Source organism: Accipiter gentilis, chromosome 15 (assembly GCF_929443795.1).
Source record: "Accipiter gentilis chromosome 15, bAccGen1.1, whole genome shotgun sequence".
NCBI lineage: Eukaryota > Metazoa > Chordata > Aves > Accipitriformes > Accipitridae > Astur > Astur gentilis.
In genome coordinates, this window is record NC_064894.1 from 11052552 (window position 1) to 11072408 (window position 19857).

The following is a 19857-nucleotide window of genomic DNA, read 5'->3' on the forward strand; positions in this document are numbered from 1 at the left end:
AAATCCAGATACATCTATTTCTATATGTGGTCATGGTGTGTAGAAAATCAAGGCAGATAAACAGCTATGCATAAATATGTGAATTTATATCACATAACGGCTTTTCTGTTTTTGTTAGACTGCCAACACAGAATACCCTTAAGTAATGTAGTAATGTATTACATATACATAAATATCAGAGGAAGAGGGAATACTTGTCCTCTCTTCCACACACCCAAAATTAAGTCACCAGAATTGGAACTTAAAACATCAGTTTTCGTTGGCCACACACATTAAACATTAGGTGGAAAATATCAGTTACAGAGTTAAACTGTTGACAACCACAGCTAGTTATCAAGTTACCAGAATAGCGTCAATGTGACTTCTTTACACTCCAGAAATACTTGGGATTTCTCATCTATTGCCTTAGCAGTTTTCATAGCACCTTATTTGTCCTATCTGTACACAAAAAGTTATGATTATTTTGTACAGTTCAAAGAAGTCATTCAAACCAGAAATTACACACTGATAGTCACTTTTTCCTACTTTCCCACTTGTATTTTCTAGAAACTGCTCTATAATTTTCTTGTCTTACAGTAACTGAAATCTTTCAACACATTACCCACATGTACATTCCACTGGAGTTTCAGATCTACTACCTGATCTTTTTAACCAGCGGTATCTATGCAATACACACGCAGTACCCCTAGCAAAGCATCAAAGATATGGAAAACAAAACTCATCTCTTTGCATATAATTACTCTCAACTGGAACTAATGCTAGAATAGGGAAGAGAAGGCTGGGTAAGGTATGTGCATATGGATAACATCTGGAATAATTCCATGAGTAACCTTTTTTCCCCCCCATGGCAGTGACTGTCTGTACCAGATTCTGCAGAGGGAAACTCCAAAGCAACAAGGCAAACTACTTTCAGATAGGATCTCAGATAGGACCTCTGTTTCACGGAAATAATCACTAAGGCACCACTTCAGGAACATACGGTATAGACGCATAGAATTGTTTTGGTTGGAAAAGACATTTAAGATCTTCTAGTCCAACCGTCAACCATGCCTACTCAACCATGACCTGAAGTGCCTTGTCTACGTGTTTTTTGAATACCTCCAGGGGTGGTGACTCCACCACTTCTCTGGGCAGCCTGTTCCAATGCTTGACAGCCCTTTTGGTGAAGAATTTTTTTCCTAATATCCAGTCTAAACCTCCCCTGGTGCAACTTGAGACCATGTCCTCTCATCCTATCACTTGTTATCTGGGAGAAGAGACCAGCACCCACCTCGCTACACCCTCCTTCCAGGTAGTTGTAGGGCGCGATAAGGTCTCCCCTCAGCCTCCTTTTCTCCCGACTAACCAGCCCCAGCTCCCTCAGCCGCTCCTCACAGGACTTGTGCTCCAGGCCCCTCACCAGCTCGGTCGCCCTTCTCTGGACACGCTCCAGCACCTCCATGTCTCTCCTGCAGTGAGGGGCCCAAAACCGAACGCAGGACTCGAGGGGCGGCCTCACCGGTGCCCCGTACAGGGGGACACCCACCTCCCTGCTCCTGCTGGCCACGCTATGTCTGACACAGGCCAGGATGCCGTTGGCCGCCTTGCCCACCTGGGCACGCTGCCGGCTCGTATCCAGCCGGCTGTCGACCAGCACCCCCAGGTCCTTTTCCAGCCACTCCTCCCCAAGCCTGCAGCGCCGCACGGGGTTGTTGTGACCCAAGTGCAGGACCCGGCCCTTGGCCTTGTTGAACCTCATACGCTTGGCCTCGGCCCATCGACCCAGCCTGTCCAGATCCCTCTGTAGAGCCTTCCTACCCTCGAGCAGATCAGCCCTCCCCCCAGCTTGGTGTAACCTGCAAACTTACTGAGGGGGCACTCGAACCCCTCATCCAGATCATTGATAAAGGTGTTAAACAGAACTGGCCCCAATATTGAATTTGTATCATAAACCAGCATATATACTCAGGGCATTCAAATTGTTCTATAATGTAAACCAGATACATTTTCAGTAATGCTATGGATGCTGTTTGAACTCCAGAGAAATATGTTGTAACAGTCCCCAGACAAGATTTGCTTATTTTGTAGCCAGAGATGTATTTCAAAAACTCCAGGTAGAGACTGCCTGTAATTTCACCCTTTCTGTTTTGGAAAGCAAAGCACCAAGGAGGTGACCTAAATGTTTTCATACTTTAACTAGATTTAAGAAGTGTATGACAGGATACTTTCAACCCTTGACATGAATAATTTTGGGAAAGATACCAGAAGGCAGACTTAAACATCTGGATGAAACCCCGTAGCCATCTTCGACAGAAGCTGGAGCGTGTTTTAAGGTTACCATTCCTAGTGGAGTATCACATAGGAAAAAAATGCAGTTTAGTCTAGCTGCCTTCCACACCTCTTTGCTAAGAAACAGAAGCTTGTCAGCACCAATCTGAGAAAGCACTACACCAAAGCTTGAGTCCTGGGTCTACAAGAACTATAAAGACTACATAATAGGTGTCATCAACAAAGATATATTAAAGAGAAGGATCACGTAGTTTTCAAAGAATGTTACCAGAGAAGAAAGGGATCTCACAATAATACACCTCACAGCAGGCTGCAAATCAAGAGGGCTGCTGCTAGGTGTATCTCTAATGAAAGCAGAAAAAGTGAAATAATTTGCTGTTACTCCTCTTGAAGAGTAATCTAAGATGATAAACACTAGCATTTCGTACAGTATTGTGGATCTTATTTCATACCAAGAAAGCAAGCCTATCCAAATTAAAGAGTGTCTCACTGAAGTTTTCCTTCTTTTGGCTACACCATAAGAGCAATTCAGTTGGGCTGATCTATGACCGAGCCATCCAGCATAAAATGAAAGACAAGAAATGATGAGACCTCAAGCTTACTCAAGCCAACCCCACAGCAGAAGATCACCCATCCGTACCACAGGAGATGCTCTTCTTCTCCACAGGCCCTAAGGAGCCTGAAGGTAGTCTGAAAGTATATAGCCAACACCCAGAAACAAGGCTTCTGATGCTACATTTATGCAACGAATGGGGAGAGCTGGGGGACAGAAAACATATTTGAGCTAGGAGAAATGGCAAATCCTCCTTGTCACAACAAGAAGAGATTCCCATTGCATAACCAGGTTGGTTAGACACAAGGTCCACTGTACCTATCCCTGCAAGACCTGAAATCCAAGACGACCTTCCACCAACCAAATGGTATTATCTATATACAGTCAATTACATCACACTTTATTTCCACGTTACCTTATTTTCACTGTACATTTATTTTTCCCTTCCCCCTTCTCAAATGTTGAAGTCTAAATCACTTTTTAAATTCTTTAATGTAAAACACTTCAAAGCAAAGAGACATCTCATATGACATTACTTGCTCCTTTAGCATCTAATTTGTCCATTTACAAAAAAAAAGTAGAGCTAAAAATTTAGTCACAATTAGTAGCAGGCAGTAGCAAAATTCCTATGGTTTAACATTTTGATGCTTTTAACTAAAAACCAAAGAAAAAGACTTAAAATTCTACCATACTTACCTGTTAAATTTTGAATTGCGTGTTGGTGACTCTGCTCCTCTTAAAAGGTGTCTGAAGTACTACAACAGACAAATAAGGTATCAAAGAAAACACTGGACTAACTGAGGTAAGGGCTACTATGCAACGACACTGCAGAATTCAGGAAACAAGAACAGAAGTAAAAGGCAAGATGACCATAATCTAGCAGTTAGAATATTCATCTGGAAAATGACAGACCAAAGTTGCAATACATGCTCCCAGGACTACTTACTTTCCTTTACATAGTCTTGGGATTAAAAAGCAAAAACCAAAATGGAAATAAAACTAAAATTAAGCATCAAAATCCATGTCTCCTCTGTGTTAAACAATCAAGCATTTGAAGCATTACAGCTATTACGGGCAAGATGACCATCAATACCCTTTCTGACAAATACACTTTATTAAGAATAATGCCAAGTAACATAAGTACCCATTCCCAGGACAAGTCAATATATTCTGCCTCAAACAAATGCGCAAAGCTTAACATGCAACCTGATTTACACACACAAACTCTAAAAGGGAAAAGGATTCAGACTCACCCCTGCATTTAAAGTGTTTCCTATTAGAAGGCTTTTGGCAACTGTCAACCCAGTGTGGGGATTTTTTTTTTTTTTTTTAAACTTGCATTCAGACAGCAATCATAGAACAATCTTAAATGCCTACTAAACTGCTTTGAATGACTGTCCTGAAAACAGACACCTGACTTTTAACTGCTGGAATGCATAACGCTGAAGGTACCTAACTACAACCTTTGTATCTTTGTTTAAGTACCATTATATTTTAAAAAGTAAATAAAGAGATTCTTAATAGTGCTCTATGTCTATCATGCAGACTATTTTTGTACCAAATTTACAATCATAAAAGAAGGGGTGGAGAGGATTTTGTAAAGCAGTAATATATACAAATTTTTACATCAAAAAAATGAAGGGTTTTTTTATTCTGCTGATGTGGTGCTGAACTAGAATAAATTCAATTTTCTTACTGAGATTGGTCCCAGTTCTGGCATGCTAACTAAAGTGGAAAATGAAGACATATTTTTCAGTTTCACATGCACATGAGTGTTGTAAATAGGGTATACTAAAAAAATAAAAATAAAAATAAATACAGTTTTGATTTAAGACTACTCTTCAAATCTTTCACACTTACCTCATCACTGTGACAGAACATAGGAGTAAAAACATTCTCAAGTAGAGATAGTACATGCTCATAAGCTTCAAAAAGACACCTCATAGTTTGAAGTTTCACAACATCCATATACGGACCTTCAGCAACTATAAAAAAAAAATTATAAATATAAATAGATCTCTATATATGGGCATATAAAATTTGATCTTTTCTGGTCTGAGTTTACAACTGCTTTGCAAGCTACTGTAAGTCTGACAAAAAATAGAAATAAACTGACAAAACAAGGCTTAAGTACAATATAGCAAGGGGGTACCAATTTTTAAAACTATGACAAAAGTAAAGATTGATCACATTTAGATGAGTAAGCCTTCACTTTATTACAGAATGCTGTTTAAATTCCAGTGTAAATTATTCCTTTCAAATTCAAACTTACTCCTTTGAATCTCTTCCACAATAAAAGGGTCAAATCTGATTTTGTCAATGCTTTCATCCAAACAATAAGTTTTGTAAATTTTCTGTACTTCCTCATGAAGAGACATCTTTTCAGTATCTGATAGTTCTGGTCGCAAAATTCGGTCATTGAATTCCTCTAAGACGTAAAGGAAAGAAAATGCATTTGTTGATCAACTTGGCAAACAAATAGCATCTTGAGCAACCTATAACATCAACTCATTTTCCAGAAAATATAGTAATTTGTAAAACTTTAAAATTAATAGAAACAGAAGACATCTCAAAAGCCCAGGTAATAAGGTAGCTACCTTCTTATTAACTATAATTCAGATTTGTTCATAAAATTTTACTAAAAATATACTGCAATCCAAACTAATTGTTCCTTATCACAGTAAGGATAAATCCATGAAGCTGTTCCTGGTAGAAAAGTGAATCCGAAGAATGATTTTTTTTCTTCCTAAATTACCACATTGTAAATTGTAGTTTTCTTTTAGTGTGATTTCCAGTTCATGCTAAACACACATAGAGCCCCAACAGCCCTTAATACCAGTTATCTGCCTATTCTACTGCTATTTCATTCCTAAGACCCAACCCATCATAATATTTTCAATGATGTCTTTAATATCAGACTAACTTAGGAATGAATGTCCCCTGAGAAAAACAAAAATTCTATTCAGGACAATTATGGTGCAATCCTAGTGATTTATTAGCCCACTGCGTTAATAGCATGACTACTGGCGAGAAAGAAGGGAAAATAAGGTAGCGTTTGATTCGTTTTTCAATAGACAAAACCAAACTTCTTCAGAGAAAGTCTACCAAGACCCTTCTGGGATTTTTTTTGTTCATTTTCCTCAGTAAGTGCTTCTTATTCAAGATATTTCTATCAAGTGAAGAACCGCCAAGAGTAGACAGTTTGGGACACCATAACTTGAGAGACCTAAATCTCGTTCTTTATTTTATCAGCCAATATACAGATTTGCCACCTATGAGAATGCAACAGAAGTTTAGAAGGAGGAAAATGCTGAGGTTTACCCAGAAAAAACGACTGATCGTGGGCCAGAGTTTGAGTAACCTTTCTGCTAGAGGAAGCAGTTCTAAAGAGCTCTAGAAAGGTCAGCTTAGAACGCCCTGCAGGTACCACCCGCACTAAAAAGGTAATTGCTTTGTTGGATTTTTGGTGAGGAGTTTTTCTGACAAAAAGCCAACATGTCTGGAAGGATTATGAGCACATAAGAAGCTGTATGCACAGAGATTATTTATATTTCCCTTATGTAGTGATTAACGATTTCTGCAGTATTTTATGAGATCAAGTCTGTTTAATTTAATTTCACATCTTCCTGATGTATGTATGGGCTTGGGATATGAAGACACACCCATTATTTCCTATGGAACATGGAAATACTTGTTCACTAAAACAAAAAAAAACCCATGACTTTGGTAAGCCAGTAATTAACTACTAGTTGACCAAAAAACTTGAAATAAACCACTCCAACTTACAGGAACTTCACAGAAAACCTTATCATTGGAAAGAAGAGGACTTTTCAAACAACACTTGTATAACAGTAAACCCAAATGCATGCTTTATAGCCAAGGTACACGTTTCTGAATAGAAGGTTTCAACACCTTTAATGTTCCTGTTAACATTTCTGTTCTTTACAGAAATCAGAATTTTAAAGCAAAAAGAACGTGAGATGTTTTTCATGACAAACAGCTCATTTCAGTTATACTTTAGTAACCACATATTAAAAAAAAGACAGCTGTACTTTCTATCAGTGGCCAGAACTTTTTTCTTAAAAGAATATTCTATTTTTAAATGTCCAACCTTTATCAATAAACAGAAGTACATTTAAGACCTACAGTCCACACTGACATTAATATTGCCAAGATTAGCATTCAAGAATCAGGACATATTAAAATAAGTGAACACAGATCCCGAAAGGTAATCTTTTGCTTAACAATGCTGCCTAGTTTTGAGACTTTGAATATTCACTTCAACGTGCAAACGCTTAAAGCTTCTAAAGATCATCAAATATACTTCAGCACATGTATGCAATCTTACCTACAGTCAGGCAGAACTGCAGCACATGGACTGCCCCTTCCTGTTTCAGGAAGTTCATAAACCGAAATAAAAGGTCTTGCTGATCTCTGATCTCCTTTAGCTCCAGTTTCAGGACCTTAGTAGGTTAAAAATGCAGTCAGCCAATTTTCAAACTTTCAGTGAGTACATAAATAAAGCAAAGAGTTGTAGAACAAAAACTGCAGGTAAAGTAAAACACTTATTCAAAACAGGAAAGGAAATAAATGTTGCCTTTGCTTACAGATGGTTTTTTATTTCTTGGCTCTGCAAATTTCTGAAGGAATGGAACCAGTGAAGAAGTAGGTTCAGTCGCTTTCTCAGGCTGCAGAAAAAAAAAAAATGACAAGAGACAACTGGGTATGAAAGCTTTCTTAATGGGTGAACAAATTACTGCTGTTTTAACTTTATCAGTACTCACTGGACTATCATCAATGAAGATCAGCAGCAAATGGTTGACAGTGTCCTGCAGGAAAACACAATATAAAATTAATATTAAAGAAACTCAAAAAATTAGATAAAAATCACTTCACTACTGTGTTATACCCAGGTTTAAACCTGTGAGTATATTAATACTTTAAAAAAATCAAAGCCTGGCAACATGTTTGAGAATTGACTTTCAGCAGTCTCTTCAAGTATTTGCAAGTCAGGGAATTTCTGAAGAGATCTGCACAGAAACATTCTTCACCCAGTGAAGGGAAGCTCTACAAAGTATTTTTAGTGTTGGTGCAGATCTAATGAACTAATACTTCCACAGCTACAGTACTTTCTGCTTGCAGCTAGATGATACCTTCATACGTATTGCAATTTTGCCTATTAAAATACATGCATAAATAAAATCAAAGATGGCGGTGTTCCATCTTTAGCAATAAATGCCCTCTTACTCGCGGAATTAAGGACAAAAGAGTTTATTTCAATACAGCTGCAAAAAAGGCTAGTTTACTTAGACTGCTATAGATACATACATCTAGAGTTCAAGAAATCGAGCCCTTGTTTAAATGTAGCTATAGCAATTTGAAGGTGCTTGTACTAGCACAGCACTCTCCCATTTAACAGGAATTGTAGTCCCTCATTAAAAATACATTCTTAAGAGATCATGCCAATACTTTATTTTAGACAGTTCAATCAGTTAAGCACTCAAACCAGTTAGAAAGAACAAACAAAAACATTAGCCACAAGATTTTTTTTTTCTTTTATCCCATCAAAATGCACAGCAAGTAAGTCATTATGCATGATTTGCTTTACCACAACATACTTAGTAGGAAAACAGTAATACTGAATAAATTAAGATTATTCCTGTGCTCCAGAGTCTTACAGGATCAGCTAAGAAATCCATGGAGGGAAGGAAAACAGAACCAGGCAGAATCTCTCTTATCAGAAGAGCCAGGGATCTGAAAAGCGAAAAAAAAAAAAAAAAAAAAAAAAAAAAAAAAAAAAAAGAAAGAAAGAAAGAAAAGCAAAAAAATATCAGAATCAGTACTAGATTACATAATTTTCTAAGCAAAATTTCCAATGCCATTATATTTTACTGGGAAATATTTTAGTATTTAATAATACCTTAAGCATGCTACTTTTAAGACTAGTCAAAGAACTCATAATCAAAGAGAAAAGAAAGAACGATGAGGATGACGACTTTGGAGTTCATTCTTTCACTCACCAAAATTACTGTACTACATAGTATGCAGATACTTTAAAGAATACAATTATAAGTAATTTCTATACCTGCACTCTGTTGACTTTGGGGGCAAAATATAAGGAAAAAGAAGTTCAGTAAGTTTTCTTAAGTAGTGAAGTTCATCTCTTCGGCTTCTCAAAGCAACATGGAGTTCTGGTCCATATTCTTCTAAAGCAGCTTGCTGTAAAAATTCTGCATTTTTTACTGCAAGTAAAAAACAGTATTACGAGTTGTTTCAGCTTTTTCTTATTGTGAAATAAGAGGCGATTGCGTTTCATTTGAGCTAAAAAGTTAATACTTTTAGTACATACACAACTGCCAAAGGCATACAATGTAGAAACTTTACCAAAGAACCTTGGCTTAGACTTCGAAGCCTGGCTATGTAAAAATAAAACCCCACACTGAAATAAAAATTCCTTCACCAAACAATTGCAGTTTGCATGGTTTCCAGAATGTTTTCTCATTTATAGTTATTGAAGAACTCAACATTTTGATTCTTCCAAAAAACTGCACTGCCCAAAGTCTGCCTCTACTTGCTCTTTTCCTGACCTCCTTCACGGCCTCCTATTTATTGGACTTCTACCTGTTGACTTGCCTACAACAAAATTTTAAATCAACTTTTATTCAATCCTGTTATGTCTGTTTCCCACTTAGAACATTTAGAAACAAACATGAAGGAACACGAATTTTAAACACAGCGTAAACCAAATCCAAGACCAGCATGCGGTTCTGCAAGAGCGCTGCCTCTTACTGTAGCTGTATGGAGCTGAAAGAATAATTGCTTTATCAGATTAAAAACTATACATATTAATAAGAAGCAAGAATGTTATATTCCCTCCTATCACTTCAAAGGCAAGACCTGAGCTGTAATAAATCAAACCTAGCTGCACTAGCAATCTGGCACAGCCTCATGCCAAGAACCACACCACGCACAGGTCAGGTACCTAACACATACCTGTTATCTAGAAAGTTAAAGCTTGTTTCCAGCACATTGAATTTAGTACAGAAGCCTGCTAGCTCGTCCTTCCCAGCCAAGAACCACGAGTGGTATCAGCTAGGATGGGGGATACAGGAATGCATGTTGCCTGATAAATTGCCTAGCTGGTGTCACTAAAAGCAGAGAGGAGGAATGCGCTCTCTGGCAAGGACAGGTAATGAACGAATCGTGGAGGTGTCTGTGCAAATGGTGAGGAATTACTAAGAGACGTAAGGGTGAGAAGAGTAGGGAAAAAGGAAATGCCTCCTAAAGCAATCATTGGAAAAAGGATATAGAAAATAAACAAACAGAAAAGGCTAGGCTCAACTAGCAACCAAAGCAAGGCCCGAAAGCTGCCTCTGAACCATGTATTACAGGTGGCTGGTTTAGCAACATTTACTAGGAAGCGCTACTAAAAGTCATTTTCAGCTGCTACTTCATGTATCTGCCCTCAGGGAACAAGTCTTTTACTTTAAAACACTGAAGAAAACAGCTATATTTTCAATGCCATACATTTAAAATCCAGTTCTTTTTTGCTAAAGAAAACTGTTTCCAACTCCTTAGTAGAAATCAAAGGACACAGGAAATTTGGCATAAAGAGCACTGCAAGATAATCTAGTATCTTGAAATTGTTTTTGTGCCATGAAAAACATCTAACGTGATCACACTATGCCTCATTATTCATGATATTCATATCCACTACTCACAGGACCAATGGCATGTATTTATGAATATGAAGCAGATGTTTTGAGGGAAGGGAGGAAAGTTCATGACTCCAGTGAAAGTAAACATCTATGCTTAAAAGCTGAATGAAACCATATTTAGTAGATACAGCATTGTGGAACACAGCCAGTGAAAAAAATAAAGATAACTATTTTCCAACACCACGTGTTCTATTTTCCAAATATTCCTCCAATATGCAGTTTTAATATAATTTTTACATTAGGCTCATGAAGATATTTTTATTTGGATAATAATTAAATACGCTACTGCTCGAAGTCCCTCCATGGCTTATAAACATAAACCTAACTTTTCAACATATTGACCTCCACTAACTGCTCACATTAGTGTGCAATGTGAAATCATTCTAGCTATAAGAGTTACAGTTACAGTACAGTGCATGGACATGCAAATCCTTTCATTTATAACTGCTCATCTGGAATACAGAGGAAAAACTTCAAGAAGCATTGCTAAATGATCCTGATTGCTCTGAATAGACAAAAACAACGTTCCTGTTTACCATACAAAGAAATTTAGTATTTTAACATGGGGAAATGAAAATCAAAACTAAGAGATTATTTGTAATGTAATTTTTCCCCTATTTGTCTTTGCAACCTCCAGACGAAAAATGGAAAAGGATCGCTTTTTTTTTAAAAAAGAAAAGGCAGTGAGGATGAAACTATTTAGCAAATATACTAACAAAGTAAAAAAAATAAAAATAAACAAAATAGAAATATTTATACTTGCCCCTTGAAACTGACAACATATCAAGTCTTTACATTACCTTTCTGCCTGGCCTTGGCTATCACTTCGATGTGTTTCATTGCTGCCTTAAGCATTTTCTTTGTTACAACAGTTGGAATATCCACCTAAAGAACAGTTTTAAAATGAAAACAGAATTGTTCTAGGTTTTTTTCCCCAAATTTATTACAGACAACTATCAAACATAGTAATTTGCTTATACGTCCCCATTCTAACCATAAAATGAACCCTTAAAAAACAAACCATGAATTCTCCAGATGAACTGACAGTATGCTCATTCTTCTGGGTAAAGCATATAACATTATGTAGAAATAAATGCCATAAGCAATACTGTTAACACATTTATTGGCAACCTGTTCCCGTTATGATTCTTCCATTGCAATAATTATAGTAATGTAGCTTGATTTCCAAGTCATAGTATATGAAGCCTAGTTTTACATGAAGCTTTGACCATCAACAAAAGCAAGTTAACTATGCTCTGCTTCTAAGTACTTGTGTACCTTAACCCTCAGCAATCATGCCCACAAGGACTAAAAGCAAAGCGAAACCCTCCTCTCTATATATATATGCAGAAAAAATGTCACAGCTCAGGTGATGGCAGAACCAAAAGAAAGTTTGAGTTACCGAGTCAAGACGTTAGTGCCAACAACGATATCAGGTGATCATAAGACGAACAAAAAGCATGTATGATTTAATCAAGGATTACATTAGATTCCTGTGTTTATACTTTCCTTGATGGCTATGAATATGAAAGGAGAATTATAGAACAATTCAGGCACAAACGGACCTCTGGATGTCTTAGTCCAACCTCCTGCTCAACGCAGGCTCTGATTAGGGTGCTCAGGGCTGCATCCACCCCGGTGCTGAAAACTTCCTGAGATGAAGACAGTCACCTCCTCACAGGTCAAATACTCCAGGCCCAACCATCTTGGTGGCCCCCTGGTTGAACCTGCCCCACTCTATCAATGTCTCTTTTGTAATGGGAAGCCCAGAACTGGATGCAGTATTCTAGCTGCTGTCTAAAGAGCATCAAGTAAAGGCAGATAATCACTTTCCTTGATAGATTGGCTCTACTGTTGGCGCACTTTGCCGCCAGTACACACTGCTGGCTCATATTCAGCTTACTGCCTTCCATGGGGCCAGGCCCTTTGCAGCAGAGCTTCTCTCCACAGCCAGTCAGTCCCCAGCCTGTGCGGTTTCAAGGCATTCTCCTTTATAAGCTGCAGTAGTTTCCACAGAAATGTCTCTAGAAACTGATTTACACTTAGCATGCCCTTTATTTTAAGCAAGAGCAAAAGACTTCTCAGAGAAGCAGAAACATAGAGTTTCAAATGTTCAAAATTTAAGACTTCTGAACAAGTTTCTTTCCTAATGGAGTTTGTCCCTCCTCAATACTAAGTCAAATAAAGACCTTAAGTAATGAAACAGAGCATAAAAGTGCTTCTTGCCAGACAAAGAAAGAGACAGTGTAATTGCAAAGGCCACCAGAGCTGAGAGAAAAGCTGGTTTTTTCATTCATTTGTACAAGGAGAATAGCATGTATTCCTGCACCCTCCCCAGTAATATTTGAGGCGCACAGCTATGACCTGACCCAGCCAGCCCAGACAAGCTAGTCCAATTGACTAGAACTGCCTCAAAATAACTAACTGAATTAAGGTCAACTCCTATTTACAAGTAAGAAAGTAGGAGCTTCTGCTCATCAGTGGAAAACCCTGTCCTTTGGACTCACATTTCAACAGTAACTTCAATAAATCAAGAGTTTCCTATGCAATGTAGGGATAGGGGAGTGTTTACTCCTGCAGAGGTAAGTCAAAAAGCACAGCAAGCAAACTGTTATTGACAGTGGAGCAGACACTATCGACTTTTGACAGAAATTTCAACCAGATGCAGGGCTAGCTACACCACACCACACCAAGGGAAACCCTCCACTTTCCCTTGAAAACCCATAACCAACCCAGAAATGGCCACAACAAAGAAAATGCGGGACAGGGCACAGAGAGAGAGAGAGAAGTATTTCAGCATATATTTAAGAGCTGACTGGCCTGAAGTGCTCAAAAACCATGCCTCAAAAAATCCACCTAGGCAGCCTTAAACAGAAAACAAAGGAATTCTTTTCACTGAAGCAATTCGTAGTTTTAAGTCTTAATTCAAAAGCAGGAGATTCTTTGGCAAAAAAAGTATAAAAATATAACCTAAAAAAAGGAAAAAAACAGTCTGTTTTTTCTTACACATAGTAGTTCTTGAATTTAAAAATTTTATCTCTATTAGCTAGAACTATTGCTTTCAAGCATTTAATAATAAATCCAAATCAAATTACAGCTGTTTGGCAAACGTATAAGACTATTTTATTTCGCAATCAGTGATGAGTTGCTCCTCAAATGAGGTTATAAAGGGCACTTTACCAGAGCTGAAAGGCTATAAAGCATTCTGTCATAACTCTTTTCAGCAAAATACTGAAGCTTTAAGCTAGGACTCCTAAAATGACAAAAAGTTGGTATTATATTTGCAACTTGCACAACAACTCTGATTTCTACACACAACATTTTCAGTAGTATATGCATCACAGCTATTAATTGAAGCTGTTTGAATCTGTATGTGGGTGTGTGCACACAAAGAAACACTTGTTCAGCAGAAAAAAAAGTATGAGCTGAAAAATATAGCATAACATCAAACACCATACTCTCCTGCATGGCCGAGCATGCCAAGTTTCAATTTTGTTCCAAAACCCAAAGTTACTATGAGTATCATTTTGCTTGAGATATCTGTACCACTTCACACAAGGAGACAAAATAAATTGTACTATTCCGTAGGATGGATACAAATAAATCTAAACATTTGTAAAGAGAAATGCATTTCTGTGATGACCTTTATTTTGTAGTTCCCCTGACAGTGCTTAATACTTGTACATGTCTTGAGTTTTTGTTGCATGTACTGTCTACCCAGATACATGGAATTGAAGATACTACATTTACTTCATTACTGTCAAAGGCAGATATAGTAAATTAAGACTCTACTTAAAGATGCTATAGCTGATCTAACATGATCAATACCTTATTACATGATCAATAGAGGAGACATCATCATTTTCTGAATCAACAATGGATCTACAAACAATGCAACTGACACCTGCATGTATTACAACTCCAAATTAAATTTTAAGACCTTGCTCTAGATTTTCACTTTGAAAGATTTACTCCACTTTCACACCTCCATATAATGTCTGTGCTACACAGACATTTCCTAATCTTCCCCCATATTCATTTTAAAAAGCAACATGCTTGAGTTAAGAGTAAACAAGAAAGTCATCTGGATTTGATATATTACAAGGACAGAATGAGGCTGTTAATCAGTCATGACAGAGTACATGTACAACTTGTAGCTCAAGAAATATTGCTGTTACTAAGGAGGGGAAAAAAGAAACACATTTATGGTAGTTGCTCCAACAGAGGGGCCAGCACTGAATAAATCTGAAAACCGAGTTAGCAACTCTTCCTGCTTAGAACAGCCAGAAAGTTGGAAGCAGTTCCTGTAAAACAGGCTTGAAGCACTTTACCAGAGAAGATAGTATCTGTGCTAGTATGGTAAACACAGCAAATAAAATATTTTAGCCTTCAGAATGTTTCTTAAGAACTACATTAATGTAAGAATGATACCTGTTTTAGTTCTTAAATGACAGTCTATTCTTTATAGACAATGCAAGGACCTTGTCTGCATTTAAAAGTCAAGCAAGCAGAAGCTATGATACAGGTACACTGCTAATCATTTTCTTATAGTTCTTTTTCAGTAATTCTCAAAACTGTTTCCACTTGGATTAAGTCACTAAAAGACAACTAAAAAATCATCCCAAGGTTTTAATAATGTCTTGCACTAGTATAAAAAAAAATATAATCATTTGCAAAAATCATAGAATACTTTGGGTTGCAGGGGACCTTCAAAGATCACCTAGTCCAACTCCCTGCCACGGGCAGGGACATTTTTCATTAGATCAGGTTGCTCAAAGCCATGTCCAACCTGATGCTGAACACTTCGAATGATGAATCTTCAAAGATGGTTCATAACCAGGAATGGGAAAAGCTCCAGAAGGAGGGAACAGATAATGCAAAGAAGAAACTTAGATGGAAACCGCCTATACTCACTGTAAGACTTATTTTCGAATCACCATTTTAAAAAAAAATTTAAGAACTCGCTACAAATAAGTATCAGTTATTCCTGATGGAAAACCAACATTGATACCTTTAAGTCACCTTACCTTGTGAATTCTCCGAACTAATACAGATGCAAAAAACCGCAGCGTGCCTCTCAGTTCATCCACTGAGGATTCATCATCAGTAATATTTCTGCAGTGTTGTAAAGCACGTCATGTAAGAAAACAGAATAAAATACATTTATATTAATCCAACCACAATATATTTGGTACTACTAAAAGCTGGAATAAGACATTCAACAGTGAGACTTCAACTGGTATTAATTGAAATGAAAGCTACCAAGTATGTGCAGAGAGTAAGCAGTCTTCTTCTCAAGCAAAATACACACCATTCCCACTATGTTTGTGCACACAACAATGGCTTAAGAAATATGTCAGTAAATTGGAATTATGTACCAATTCCTGCTCTAATATACTATCAGCATGATTTTGAACAATTAAAATCTAACTTAGTTTCCAACATGTGAACGTTTCCTAGTTCAGTGGCATGAAGTAAAACTGAATTAATATCGGCAAAGCCTTTGGAACAAGAGTGCTGCAAGCACATACCCCAGTTAAGCTAGTCAAAATTGGATTTTCCATATTGCATACTACAAGACATTATATACTCCAAGATTTCAAACAGTTTTCTTCTGTTTTAGTACAAATCTGGCTTTGTTAACCTCTTTTGTTTAAGTTTTATTATAAAATTGGTAGTTTCTCATGCAGCTTTTAATGAAATAGGTACATCCCCTGTATTTCAGCTCAGGCTTTTCCAATAGAATACTTTCACTGGTATTTTTTCAACAAGTTCTAATACTTAGATGCCATTTAATACAAAAATATTCTCTCTTCTAAATATAAAATTGGGCCTATTTCTGGTCTAAATAGAGATCACCATTTCCTAGAAGAGAAAAGAAAGCACAGCACAGGAAACTGACAAATGACGGAACTTATTTTTTAAAAAGTTGAACTACTTTTGATGTAGCATGAAATGTGAAACCATCAATTACAAAGAAAACAAAACAAGAACCTCAACCTATTGCTACTTGGAACAGATTTTAAATTATTTAACGTGCTTTCTTCCTGGAAACAAAGAAATAAAGGAGAAATTAAACAGGTTCCCAAATCACTATGTCTAAATATCATCTAAACTTTTTATCTGGCTTGCCAGTTTCGACCTGCTGCAATAAAATATTTTCAGTGAAAAACCATGGTAAAAATACTTAGAGTTGATTCAGGAAGAAAAATACCTAACTCCGTGTCTTTTTTGGGAAACCAATGAAAATGGGAAACACATCAAGTCTTAGATGCAGAAACTGCAACTAAACTGAGTGGAAAAAGAGACCATGATAACAGCATTCCACAAAATGCAATAGAAAGAATAAAAAGTCTACCTGCACTTAAGCACATATGGACATTAGATTATGACTAAAGATATTGGTAGAACTGCATTATAATAGCTGAGTAATGATACAACAAAGAAAGTTACATTCTGCTTTAGCTAATGACCATACATAAAAATCATCACAGTTTGCAAGGATAAAGGAGTTTGCATACGTAGTAAATACAAATATTATTTGCATTAAAAAAAAAAAAAAATCAGTACAAGCAACAACAGCACAGTTGAAAAATAAAAATGTTATGCCTATAACATCATTTTACATTATTCAGCATCCCATTTTTTAAAGCAATGTTAGCCTGGGTTATATAGCATTCAAACGCATGTTGAAGATGAACTGCTGGGTACAGATACTGGTGACCTGACTGTCAAAGTATGCAACTAATTGCATGAAAAAGCACCTTAAAGAAAGCAGCCTGGCGTAAGGAATACAACCATCCTCTAACAGCTAATCATATGCAGATAAGAATACTGTAGGGGAAGGTTTGGTTTGTTTTAAGATCAGCAGCTGACATTCTGGAAGCAATATGGTTAGCAAATACCCACACTATCAAAAGCAGCCAAGGGATTAGCAAACAAATTGTATGACTGTATTACCAGTATTTGACAGACAACAAGATACATGAAGTCATTTGGACCAAGGGGTTATTAATTTATGGACACTTAGATAACCAGTATCTTGGCTAATTCTACTTGGACATGACTTTATGCCACGTACTTTCACAATGCGCCATAGGTTTGCGGAGACATTCTTTTAACCACCAGCATACTGAAGACGGGTAAAAAAAACCATCAAAACCACATAAAATCTCAAATCTCTAGTGACACAGTGGAAGGTCCAAATAACTTGCTTGGAAACATCTTAGAAATTGGCTGCATCTTCCCAGAATTTGAGGAAAAAGTCAAAAACACAACTGTCAGTGTAACGGAGAGATTTGCTAAAAGAAAAAGGCTCAGTCTGTTAATTGTAAACAGTTACTGAGTCCAATGAATGTCTCAAAAGAGATACACCCAACTGCTATTGCAGAAAAGCCTTACGGGATCTACTGATAAATGAAAACCATATACAAATACCAAAGTGATTTTTTTTCTCCGTGTGTCAATTACTCTTAGGAAATTTGGCCGACTCCTATCAAAAACATGTAGAAAATAAGTTGCAAGCTGATAAAACTGTAAAGCTATGGTTTGTAACTCAACAGAAATCCTGAATTTTGCTTGCATTACTTGCATTTAAAATAGAAGCAGCTCCACATGTGAAAACACTAGTTTTAGTCACTATCAAAGAAAAATGTTTTCACAGTAATGTATCCCAAAAATGTGGTAATTACTGGATTCTAATCTAATCTGAGAGAATTGGAGTTGCAGTAGCATCAATGACCAAGAAAACACAGTAAACAGAGTGACTCATTCAACCTTTAAACTCTCTTATTTAAAATGAGGCTCGTGTAAGCAAGATATTATATAGGTTTATTGTACAGCGCACACCATCAGCAATAGACTCGGAGCAGCGTTTCGTAGCTCTACGAAGTTGGATTACTTATAACTATGCTCTATTCTTCGAATATAGTTGCAAAAATTCTTAAAACACAAATATTTAAATATAACCAGTATAAATACTTTGAAAAATACCAAATAATAAAATGCACATAGGTATAACTACCTATTTCAATAGAGTTCACTGGATTTTAAGTACTAATCTTCACTCCCCTAAACCAATCCACGTTTAGGGATGTTTGCTTCTAAATTTTAACATGCTAATAAAATATTACAAATTCTTACACAGTTTATTAATGAAACAAACATAAAACACAGCTTTTCCCTGCTTATAGCACTTTATTTCCTGAGCAATAAATGTATGATTTTATCTTGCAACATACATTTCTGGTAAGTGTTACACTTCCCAGGCTTCTGAGTGAGATACGTCATGTTACCTCTCTAATGTCCAGTGTGCAAGGTGCTGCAAGACAGCCTCAGCTGGCAGGGCACAAAAAAAAATTAAAATAAAACAAAATACTATTAAATTAAAAAAAAAAAAAAAAAAAAAGATAGGTAGCTTCTGCACAAATTTCATTCACTTGAAGGGGGGGGCAGCTAGCATAAGGAATTATGCCCAGACTTTTCTGCAAGGGAGGGCAGCAAACTGTTTCACCAACCTAGTCTGGCAAGTCTGAATTGCCTGCTGGTGTTTACCCACACGGCTAAACAAGGACAGTCTGGATGCAAAGGCTTCTGATTTGGCTCTGGGAAGAATTATCCAGAGTCAGTGAGGTTTCTTAGCTCAGAAAAAACATTTCACGAATGCAAGAGTCCTTTCTCGAAGGTGAGCTGAACTATGCAAACAGTGCAGGTACACCTAAGTAGGAAAAGTCAGAACTAATATGCTCTACAGGACAGACCTCAAACGGCTGCACACAGGCACACAGTTCAGGCCTCCCTGCATGGCTGTTGCTAGAAATACTGGAAAGCACAGAAACACCTGAATGTCTAGAGGGAATGAGACCAGATCTGACATTATTACCGTTAAGCTGAAACCAGTAAGACTTCCAGGACCAAGTTGCTTCCTGCAGAGTTCCTCAGATATTTACTGCACTATAGCTCACTGAACTCCCCGTACTTCAGGTTCATGGAAAGCTTGTGAGGTCTGATCAGCATGGTGTGAATTTATGTAGCTAGTTCAAAAGCCGGAGGTGCAGCCATGTAAAACTAAAGACAGTGCAGAACATCCACACAGCTCACTAGCGGGCAAGATGTGGCAGAATTTAGGCTGACTGGCTCCATACCAAGTATATTTTCCACTGCACTTCTAATTACACATTATTACTATGACCACCAAATGACGTGTTCCAGAATTCCACTGTGTTGGGTGTCAGAGATGCAAGTAATATGTGGAATCCAAGTTTCCTTGTCAGTTCAAAACAAAGACATTGAAGACACCTTCCACCAGCCAAAAAATCC

General features: G+C 37.2%; 1 protein-coding gene across 8 annotated transcripts in view; it reads right to left on the reverse strand.

Annotated features, from left to right (window-relative positions):
* The window catches only part of SNX14 (sorting nexin 14), a 58228-nt gene that overhangs the window by 27863 nt on the left and 10508 nt on the right, over window positions 1–19857 (reverse strand). For all 8 annotated transcript variants that reach the window (XM_049818104.1, XM_049818102.1, XM_049818103.1 and 5 more), the window contains 10 exons: window positions 15567–15654; window positions 11340–11424; window positions 8907–9063; window positions 8500–8575; window positions 7606–7650; window positions 7429–7509; window positions 7170–7284; window positions 5094–5249; window positions 4682–4806; window positions 3518–3576 (listed from right to left, as the gene is read on the reverse strand). In XM_049818104.1, the coding sequence (XP_049674061.1) occupies window positions 3518–3576; window positions 4682–4806; window positions 5094–5249; window positions 7170–7284; window positions 7429–7509; window positions 7606–7650; window positions 8500–8575; window positions 8907–9063; window positions 11340–11424; window positions 15567–15654 (987 nt within the window). The remainder of the gene's footprint in view (window positions 1–3517; window positions 3577–4681; window positions 4807–5093; window positions 5250–7169; window positions 7285–7428; window positions 7510–7605; window positions 7651–8499; window positions 8576–8906; window positions 9064–11339; window positions 11425–15566; window positions 15655–19857) is intronic.